The 10,751-nt window shown below is 44.1% G+C and overlaps 1 protein-coding gene across 2 annotated transcripts in view; it reads right to left on the minus strand.

The window, feature by feature from the left end:
• Nucleotides 1-9,827, minus strand: part of LOC147880131 (carbon catabolite repressor protein 4 homolog 6-like) — a 98,170-nt gene extending 88,343 nt beyond the window's left edge. For both annotated transcript variants that reach the window (XM_087372143.1, XM_087372144.1), the window contains exons 1-2: nt 9,606-9,827; nt 9,120-9,525 (exon numbers count right to left, since the gene is read on the minus strand). In XM_087372143.1, coding sequence (XP_087228269.1) covers nt 9,120-9,525; nt 9,606-9,680 — 481 coding nt within the window. In that variant the 5' untranslated portion in view covers nt 9,681-9,827. The remainder of the gene's footprint in view (nt 1-9,119; nt 9,526-9,605) is intronic.
• Between the last annotated feature and the right edge of the window lie 924 nt (nt 9,828-10,751).

A 10,751-nucleotide genomic window follows, 5' to 3' on the forward strand; every position in this document is an offset into this window, starting at 1 on the left:
CCGGAAGGTTTACCTCTAGAATGAGCAATAGACCATCGCATAGATTTAGTACCTAGGGCTCAACCTATTAGTGTTCCGACCTTATAGGATAAGCCAGCTTGAGGAGGATGAGTAAGCTTTACAGCTACAGGATTATCTGAATATGGGCTATATTCGCCCAAGTAAATCACCTTGGGGAGCACCTGTCCTCTTAAGAAAGAAGAAAGTGTGTAGATTATAAACGATTGAATAAAGTGACAATTAAGAATCGATACCCTCTTCCTCATTCCGATGATCTGATAGACCGTTTGGTTGGAGCGAAGTATTTCACTAAGATTGATTTGCGTACGGGTTATCACCAAATCCGTATCTATGCTAAACACATAGATAGAACCGCATTCCGAACTAGGTATGGCCACTACGAGTTTCTCGTATTACCTTTTGGTTTGACCAATGCTCCTGCCACCTTCTAGCAAATGATGAATGATTTGTTCCGAGATTTTCTGGGCAAATTCGTTGTCGTGTTCTTAGATGACATCTTGGTATATAGCCGAACGCTAGAGGATCACATAGGACACCTCCAGATTGTCTTAGTTATTCTAAGACAGCATAAGCTCTATGCCAAGATGAGTAAATGTGACTTCTTTATGAAGGTGATCATTTACTTAGGACACAAGATTTCTTCTGAAGGTATTCGCATTGATCTGGATCGTATCTAGAAGGTTTTAGAATGGCCTATCCCTCAAACTATGAAACAACTTCGTTCTTTCCTAGGATTTACGGTATTTCTACGGAAGTCTGTGCGTGATTATTCACACATCACGGCACCCCTAACAAACATATTGAAAGGTCGTGGATGCAGATCTACCCAACCGATCTCTTGGAATGATACATTGAACAAGGCTTTTGAAACCTTGAAGTTAACTATCAAGGAAGCACCCGTTCTTGTATTACCCGATCCTACCCAGCCTTATGTTTTAGAGGCCGATGCGAGTGATTTTGCGATTGGGGTAGCTTTATTCCAAGAGGGCAGACCTGTAGCTTTTGAGAGTAAGAAGCTAGACGACACCCAATATCATTGGCCCACACTAGAAAAAGAACTCTATGCAGTTGTGTATGCTCTGAAGGTTTGGAGACACTACTTGTATGGTTCGAAGTTTCTTGTATTGACAGATCACCAGTCAATCAAGTATGTGTGTGATGGGTCAAAATTGAGGGGACGGAAGGCTAGATGGGCAGAATTAATGCAAGATTTTGATTTTGAAATACGTTATCGAAAGGGTTCGCTGAATAGTGTGGCGGATGCCTTAAGTCGAGTCAAGTTTGTAAATGCTATGTCATTTACAGAAATATCCTCAAACCTATTTCAATCCTTGAGAGGACTTTGCACAACTGATAGTCATTTCAGTTCTTATTGGCAAAGAGTCCAGGATGGGAGCTCCATGGTTAACCAGGACTCAAGGATTGTGCCACCTACGGTACAGGTGGCGGGAGGTCAGTGGATGATTAGGAACGGCTTGCTGTTCCGGAATAGAAAGATATGTATGCAAGATGTTTTGGATCTTCGATCCAAGATTCTCTAGGAGTGTCATGATGCTCCTAGTGCTGGACATCCAGGTATACATCGGACTCTGTCTCTTGTGAAACATACCTTTTATTGGCCTAAGATGCGTGCATTTATTATACACTATGTGGTAGGTTGCCGGGTTTGTCAGGTTACTAAGGCAGAACGCCTTAGAAGCGCGGGGTTATTACAGCCATTGCAAATCCCTGGTAATAAATGGGAAAGTATTTCCATGGATTTTATTACCGGTTTGCCAAGAATGCGCAAGGGTCGTGACTCTATTTGAGTCATAGTCGACCATCTAACAAAAATGGCTAGATTCTTATCTACTAGACAACTATTTCAGCTGTTCAACTGGCTCACGAGTTTGTGGACCACTTGTTTAAGCTATATGGTTTGCCCTCTGACATAGTCAGCGACAGGGACTCCAAGTTTACAAGTAACTTTTGGACACTTGTTTTTGGAAAGTTAGAAACTACTCTAAGTATGAGTTCCTCAGATCATGCACAATCTGATGGCAGTACAGAGAAGGTCAACCAATTGGTTGAAGATATGCTTTGGGCATATGTTTCTAAGAGACAGTCTTCATGGAAAGATTATCTACCTATGATAGAATTTGCTTATAACAGTGCAAAGCATTCGAGTACTGGTTACAGTCCTTTTATGCTTATGTACGGGTTTCAACCTAAGTCACCAGTTATGGTTGGGTTAAAGGGAATCCAATATGACGTTGCAAAGACATTCTTGCAAGACATGCAAGAAATGTTGCAGTTTGCCAAGGAGTCTATTAGAAGTGCCCAAGATCGGGACAGATTTTATGCTAATAGACATAGTTCACTTAGAGAGTTCTCTGAAGGAACGATGGTATATTTATGACTTCCCAAGGAATCCAAGAGCCTAAGTACTGGTTTGGTTCCGAAGTTATCCCCTACATACTGTGGTCCATTCAAGGTTATTAAAAGAATTGGACCAGTTGCATATAGCCTAGAATTGCCTCCTGATGTTAGAGTACATCCAGTATTTCATGTCAATAGACTGAAAGAGTTACTAGGTGCAGATGATCAACTTGTGTCTCCTCAAGAGATAATAGAAGTTACAGATTTGACTTTTATTCCACACGAACCTCAGAGTATTCTTGAATTTCATGAAAGACAGATTCGTAATAGAACTATCACGGAATACAAGATCAAGTGGAAGGATCGTGTTGAGGAGGATTCAACATGGGAGACATTACAGAACCTCCGGAGGACATTCCCGGGTTTTTTAGCAAACTCAGGAATGAGTTCTTAGAGGAGAAGAAGTATGTCATGTGCACGGATTGGTATCTGACGTGTACTGGGTACACAAGACTAGCTCAGGTAGCCACCGGAGGCTTAGAGTTAGGCAGGCTTGATTCTCGGGTTGAGTGGCAAGGGTACGAACCAGTTAGAGGTCTTCGCTATTTTTGACGCATGGGACCCGAGTCTATATAAGGGCCCCAGAGGTTCAGTTCTCAGAGAGCCGATGGGAGCAAGTCTCGTTCCCAGGTGCTAGGTCTGATCCTGGATTGAGTCGCAGACGCGCGCTTGCATCTTAGCGTAGCCCGAGGCCCGGCAACAGATCCTAGGCTTCGCAGCGCCACCTGGTGGTATGGGACACCAGGCTGATTAGGATCTGGTTGGGAGTTCATGCCAGTAGCTCAGCTCATGGCTCGGAGGGGACATCTCCTGATTCGGGATCGCATCCCGTAGATGTCATGGTTGGGTGGTGAGCAGCCTGCTCAGATTCCTCACATTTGGTGTGTTCTTGTGTTTGCTTGCAGATCAGAGGTTTCAGGAGTGCTGGGGTCGTGTCATATCTGCCGGCTATTCTGGACTCGAGCCCGCGTGCTCCACCTCGAGCGTAAGTAGACTTTCTGTCCAGATCTCAGCACTCTGCTACCCTGGTAGGCAGCCTAGGGTTCAGCCTCGTGAGCTAAGTCTGCAGCAGCACCTCCAGCACTCCTTTACCTCCTGGTTGTAGGCCAAAGGATGAGGGTAAGCTGCTCCTATCTGCTCCTCTGCTGGCAGACCTGCTGGATGTGAAGAATGAGGCTGGATGCCTCCTTTTACAGGCCCAAAGGGCCCCTTGAAGTGACCGACTGGCCTGCCCTAATATCCCCGACCAGTCTGCCATAAAACCGACCCCACATGCCCTTATTTATTGGGCTGTGGGCACATCTCTAGGGCTGTGTGCTTCCTGCCTTTAAGTGGGGGCCCAGCCCCCTTGCTTTGTGTGCCAGCTCCCTCCACTCCCCCCTATGCATGGGGATGTGGGCTGGCCTATGGGCCGACCAGCTTCCTCGCCTATATCCTTTCTTGCAGGTCGTATCCCTGCCCATGGATCCGCCATGCTGACGTACTGCTTGCGTCCCTGCCTGTAGACCGCCATGTTTTGCACCTCTGCGAGGCTCTTGTGCTGCCCCGCCGCCTGTTGTAGGCCACACATCTGCCCACAGTCCTTGCCTCCTAGGTTCCATGGCTTTCTCTTCTTTGATGTGAGGTGCTGCCCATGTGGCAGCCCCCTCTATTTTCTCTTGGGCACATCCTGCCCTAGGTCTCCCTCCCCCACGCTCTCCTCATATGGGGGCTTACAGATGGGGAGGTGACCTTTCCAACACCCACGTGCTCGAGGGTGGCTAGGAAGTGAGTCACCTGCTGATCTTTATTTGCTGTGTTTAGAGTTAGATGATGCGTCAGGAACAGGAACATACTGGGATGGGGGAATGTAGAAGGGGGAGGAACACCACAAAGGATGACACATCATCAAATCACATGGAAATAAACCAGACTATGAAAACAAAATCACCAGTTACAGCTCTAAACTTTCCATTTTAGACAACTACATAGAAAAATGAAATGTACATTGATGAAGATGTTTGTATTGTGCATTATTCCAAAGGTGCAAAATGGGAGCGGGGGGGAAGGGGGCTAAGAGCAAAGGCTGAGAGGAGTAAGGGATCAAGGTGGGCTAAGAGAGAGTAAGAGGATTGCAAGGCATAGATGAGGGCTGAAGCGGCAAGACCAACAAGGAAGCAATCCCAAAAGGGTCACTATTTTGGCACTTTTACGACAATCGGTGGGGACCAGCAGGTACAAAATCTGAAACACCTGCAAACTTCCGCGAACGCTGGAACGAGGTTCCTTGGAGCTCCAAGCCCAAAAAAAACATTATGGGCGTGCCAAGTTGCCTTCCAAAACTTGAACAGCATTCCAAAAGGGGGAATAGTGTTCCATGGTAACTATGATGGAGGGCAAGCTGCAAGCAACATCTAGAAGCATTCCCAAAGGAGGTTGTTGCCGTACAAAACGGGAACTGATTTTAAGACATTCTAGAGGGGGGAATGGCATTCCCTGGTGATTATAAAGCAGGTAAGCCACAACCACATGCATTCCAAGAGGAGACCACCATGCGTGCGTGCGTACTTGTGCGCACGTGTGCACATAAAATTGAATTGAATAACATCTACAAGAAGATGCTTATCCTATAGATTTCAAGGTCCATGTCCTTTCTTACCTTCATTGATAACTATAGCAATATGATTTCAATGTAGTTTTTAGAAATGAGTTGCAGTTTACGGAAAGGGAAGGCCGAGGTTGATATTCATGTTCTGAACACATTGAACAGAAGAGTCCACATTGGGAATAGTATTTGATTGCAAGTTTTTAGTTTGGACCGTCCAATTTGGATGCTCTTAGCGATGCAACGGGAGTAACTTAACAATTGCATTGGTCTGAGGCTCTATCTCTTCATGACAACATTTCGACTTATCACGATCTTCTTTGTCTTTGGATTGTACTATACCCCAAGATGTAGATCTAACTTGATCTTATCAAGCCTTAGAATTGAAACCTCGCAAATGAGCAATCTCAGGTTTTGGGCATGCCTAACTGCCCTTAACAATCGCATTGGTCTAAGGCTCTATCTCTCAATGACAACATTTCGGCTTATCACGATCTTCTTTGTCTTTGGATTGTACTAGATCTAACTTGATCTTATCAAGCCTTAGAATTGAAACCTCACAAATGAGCAATCTCAGGTTTTCCACTTGGGCATGCCTTATTGCGATGGTAGTCTTCCCTTTGATCGCTTTGCCCAAAAGGGCTGTTCAAGGTTCTTTCTTTCAACACAGTCAAACCCATGTTCACCATCGTATGCTTAATGCTTTTGACGATTCCTATCAGTTTTGGTGCTAGCTGCTGTCGTCAACTATTCCTTGATTATGCTATTCTTACAATAGGGATCGAAAACCCCAAATGGTACATGAAGACCTTGGAGGCTTCACATGTTGTCAACATCCCTAAAAGCATTCCAATGGGGATGAGATCTCATCAACCATGGGCAGATAGAAAACGTAAACTACTTTGATGGCCATCCTCGATAAAGCGAAGGAAGCTCACTTATAAAGGCAGAGATGGAGTCCGTTTTGAAGAGTCGCACTTGGGAATTGACTGATAAACTACCAAAACACAAGATTATTAGGACTAAGTAGATTTACGAAACCAAGTACATATTCCACTGGCAATATAGATAAGTACAAGCTTGATTGGTTACCAAAGGCTCTAACTCAAACAAAGGGTCTTGATTGTTATCGGACCTTCGTCCCGACAACCAAAACGACTACATCATCATTGGCCCCATATTGGAATCATAGTTGCATCTGTACGCATACGGTTCCTTTTTTCCGTACGGTCGTACGTACGGACATCCATACGGATTTCCGTATGTGACTTTGGGGGGGGGGGGGAATCGGGATGCGTACCTTATAGTATTACTTGCTCCTATTTTGTAATCCGTACGAAGTCCTTGTGAAGGCTCCCAAATCCCAAGAAAGACTGTACGTACTACAGTCTACACCCATGAACCGACTCTCTGCTTGCACACCGACCTTGCTGCCTCAAGAGCCTATTTAGGCAGCCGTTTGCCCTCTTCTTCAGCACCTTGCTGCCCTCTATTTAGGCAGCCCTTTGCCCTCTTCTTCAGCACCTTGCTGCCCTCTATTTAGACAGCCCTTTGCCCTCTTCTTCAGTCCCAACTCCCAAGTCCCCTCAGTCCTTCACTCTTCTTCAGCTTGCCCTCTTCTTCAGCACCTTGCTGCCCTCTTCTACTTGCTTTGGAGGTGAGTGGTCACTGTATGGCGAGGCAAATGAGGATGATAGTGATGAGGAGGAGGAGGAGGAGGGTGCGGGCATTGATGCAGATGATGATGAGGATGAGGATGAGCAAGAGGATGAGGATGAAGATGCAGCTTGAGGCTTGAGCCTCATTGGTTGTGAATTGTCATGCATGCTTTATTTCCAGGCTGTGGCACACTGGCAGCCTTTTCTTTATGATGTTTTGCCTTTCATGTTTTAGTACCTACTTCCTTTGACCATGATGTTTTGGTGTAGTATTATTATTTATATACCTAGATGAATCCACGAACATTCCCAAACTCATCCTCTAAAAACACAACATAGTGCAATTTCAATCTCACAAGAGTCACTCATAAGATTGAAAACCATAAACTCCATCACGCATAGCAGGGACTAGCTACTATGACATCCCCAATGACGTCATCAGCGCCCAACAGTGGGTGTAGACCATAGTATAAAAGTATGCTCTCACACATACAAATCCACACACCCACACATACTTGGGCACCCATTTATACAAAGTCTTCGTACTGAGTTTCTGTCGGCACTCCGGAGGTGAAGGGCAAACTCAACCATGACGAAGGCTAGCACTAAAGGAGAAGGCTAGTATTGATTATTGATCTATGATCTATGATTACATCATTTGACAATGGACACTATGTATGATGTATCAAAATCTAGAATCCAGATAACTACGGTCTCTGGAGGCTAGAGTCTTTCATGAATGATGAATCACGATTCACGACTCATGAGTAATGACTTTAAAATTAATACAAGTTTCAAGTTTCAGTTTCATACCTCTATGTCAATTTAATGTGTACAATGATCAATGATCAATCTACATTTTTCTGAAATTTTTTGGGTAAAATTAGGATCACGTATGTTTCAGCCCCAAGGGCTGAACCATACTCCAATCATACTTCTGTACTCGTATGATGTATGCGTATGGTAACGAATGGAAAAAACTATGATTGGAATTCCACATTCCAAAACGAAGATCTATATGAGGAAGTCTACGGCGAGGAGTAGCCACAAGCTTTCCTTAACACACGCAAAAGGGGAAGGTGCACAACTTTGAAAAGTATTACACAGGCTAAAACAAGCCTCGAGATATTGGTACCGACGGATCCATGATCCTCTATACAAATGACTCAATCATCACTATTGATCGCAAAGAGAAGATCAAGCATATGAATGGTCTACTCAAGAAGGAGTTCATGATAAAGCATTTAGGACTTCTTCACTATTTCCTTGGCAATGAAGTTTGGCAAAAGTCAAACATAATCTTCATTTCTCAACAGAAGTACAGTCTTGAGATTCTCGATGTATTTCCACGGGCAACCGGATGGCTACGATATTATCCTAGGCAGACCATTCTTGGGCATTGCAGGCCTACATGACTGGGCCTCCAATTGGATTTATCTGCCCAAGGACAAGAAAATTGTGAGGGTTGACCTACAGACTTGGAAAGCACACACTATGACTGGCAATTTGTTTGCAGTTGAGTTAGATATGACCCAAAAAACAGACCCCGTGACTGTGTTTCAAGCCTATAATGAAGGAGATAAAGGTGGGTATCGAGATCAGCACTAGTACGCTATGCTACCAGATCCTGAGCTCTCCCAAAATTGGATGCATATCTTAGCAACCATAGACACAATCAAAAAGACAGGAACCCAAATGGCGGTCTTGATACTAAGGGGCCGGGCATGGTGTACCGTCTCAATGGATAGATACTACTAAGTATCGGCGATTGGTGAGTAGTTTGAGTTTCTCAATGGAGTTAACATGCTAGTTCTCAACCAAGCAAAGCACGATTCCATAGAAAACTAGCATGAGCGTAATCAAGTATCTCAAGGTACATGGGGGTATGGCATGGATATTAGACATGGGCCACCTTTGGTAAAGATTGTGATGCAACTTAGCTTGGCGTTTGGGATACCAAGTGGTCTACGACAAGTTATTGTTTTTGTAAAGGTCGGAGGCCATCTCGAGGCTCACTAAAAAAGTAGCCAACTGCAGAGGACACACAACAACCTGGATACTCCAAGGCATAAACACCCAGTGAAAGGACATGATACCGGTCCTTTGTAACGATTGTACATTTCCGCACAAACCTGCATGCTCAATTCTCCTAGAGGCAAAAGCATTCAACCTTGACCCTACAAAGTGGGTCAACCTGCTAATCATGTACCAATTTTGGCAAGCTCCAAAATTAGGACAATCAATTTGCCAAGAGAATTGCCACGAGACGGATTGTGATTATTTGTAGAATATCTTGCGAAGACGCTGTAACCATGGAGAGATGCAAAACAGATTGGTGTATGTTCGAATTTCACAACTATGATGAAGTCTCGTCTTTTTTAGACGGAAAACTGGCACAATGACAAGTTTTTAGACAAAAAAGCCAAACACTACAATACCTTGGGTGAAGGGTGGCATCTCTGAAGCACATTGCCAAATGCGACCATCGTTCACGGCCCTGGGGGTATAGCTCAATGGAGAATTGACTGAGGGGTCTAGTTTCCATCGAAGAATGGAGTAGTCCTCCCTGGGCTGTTCCGGAAACCTGGGCCATTGTCTGGTCTTTTGAGAGGCCCAAGTTTTAGAAAAAAAGTTCTGTTCCGCATCATTGGGAGGTCCCAAAGATTCAGGCGCGTCCACCTGATGAGAGGCAGCGCTGAAGTCCTCTCGTTCCGGATCAACCCTCCGAAGGTCCTTCCGGGGGCCCAGACCAAACATGGACTCTGTCGAAACCGACGGAATAGGTACGAGGTCGGCCTCAGAGGTCTCGGAGGCAGGAGGGCCACTTTCATACCTGGAGAAGACCTGCGGGAGCAAAAGGGAAAGTTAAAAGGTAAGCAAAGTGCAAAAAGGCAAAATCCAAAGGTGGGAGGATGAAACGTAACGGCATGAGGGGCAGAAATGGAATGGGAGGAGGGAAGATGATGCCGCCAACGGCTGGAGATGGCGGCAAACCGCATTGATAAACAGCAACAGCAACAGCAACAACAACAACAAGCTCCTTGAATACTTCTAAGTGCCCTTCTTCTTCATCATCTTCCACCACAGCAAAACAGAAAATACGGCTCACCACCTTCCTTCCTTGTCCCCCCCTTAAACCCACAATACCTTCTGGGGTTTTTTTCCCACTTTTCTAGTCTCTCGCATTTCTTTCTTTCCTTTCTCTACTCTTGCATCTCTTTGGAATTTATTTTCTTTTTATTGTTCGCCTTCCCTTATGTAGCCTTATCGTGAAGGTTCAATTTTGAGATGCCAAAAATAATTTCTAGCATTCTCCAAGATGCAAATTCCTTGATTGGTTGGTGTGTTTACTCTACAAGTCTCTTTCAAATTTGGGTGTGCTTTTTTGGACTTGCATTCCTCTCTCCTCTTCTATTTTTTTGGAAGTGCAATCATTCCCTCTCTTTCCTCTTCCAATTCTCTCTCTCTAACTTTTGGTAGGCCCATTGTATACTATTCACCTTTTTATCCCCCTTTCTCTCTCTCTCTCTCTCTCTCTTCTCCTTCTCTCTCTCTCTCTTCTTCTTCTTCTTCTCTCTCTCTTGGCAAGCCACATGAATGAAATTTAACAAGATGAATTTCATTCATCAGGCGTGCCCTCTTAATTTCTCTAATCATTTAATTAACTGAATTCTTGTATAAAGAATTGAATGGTCACTCCAATAGGCAATGTTTGTTCCGTAATTTTCTTCTTTATTTTTAGTATTAGTCCAAATGTGATCGATCGCTGATCCATGTATCATTGTTGCTATTTCTATAATTTGTTTCATTTGATATTTTGTTATGAGGAGTTGTAGTTGTTGTAGTTATGTGGTTTTATTATGGATGTCCACATTAAAATCCCCTAAGATGTAGGTTTTGTTGTTTGTGTTTATTTTGTGAAATAATGAATTCAAGTTTTGTATGATAACGTTTGTTTTTGGAGTTGGTGGTTTGTAGACGTTAATGATGTTGATTGTTTCCAGTTCATTTACTTTGAATATTGTAAGCAAACATTGATTTCCTTGTTTGTGTATATAATGGGTTTCTAA

Source organism: Dipteris shenzhenensis, chromosome 33 (assembly GCF_047967505.1).
Source record: "Dipteris shenzhenensis isolate YYH24624 ecotype China chromosome 33, Dip_SZ_1.0, whole genome shotgun sequence".
Taxonomy (NCBI): Eukaryota; Viridiplantae; Streptophyta; class Polypodiopsida; order Gleicheniales; family Dipteridaceae; genus Dipteris; species Dipteris shenzhenensis.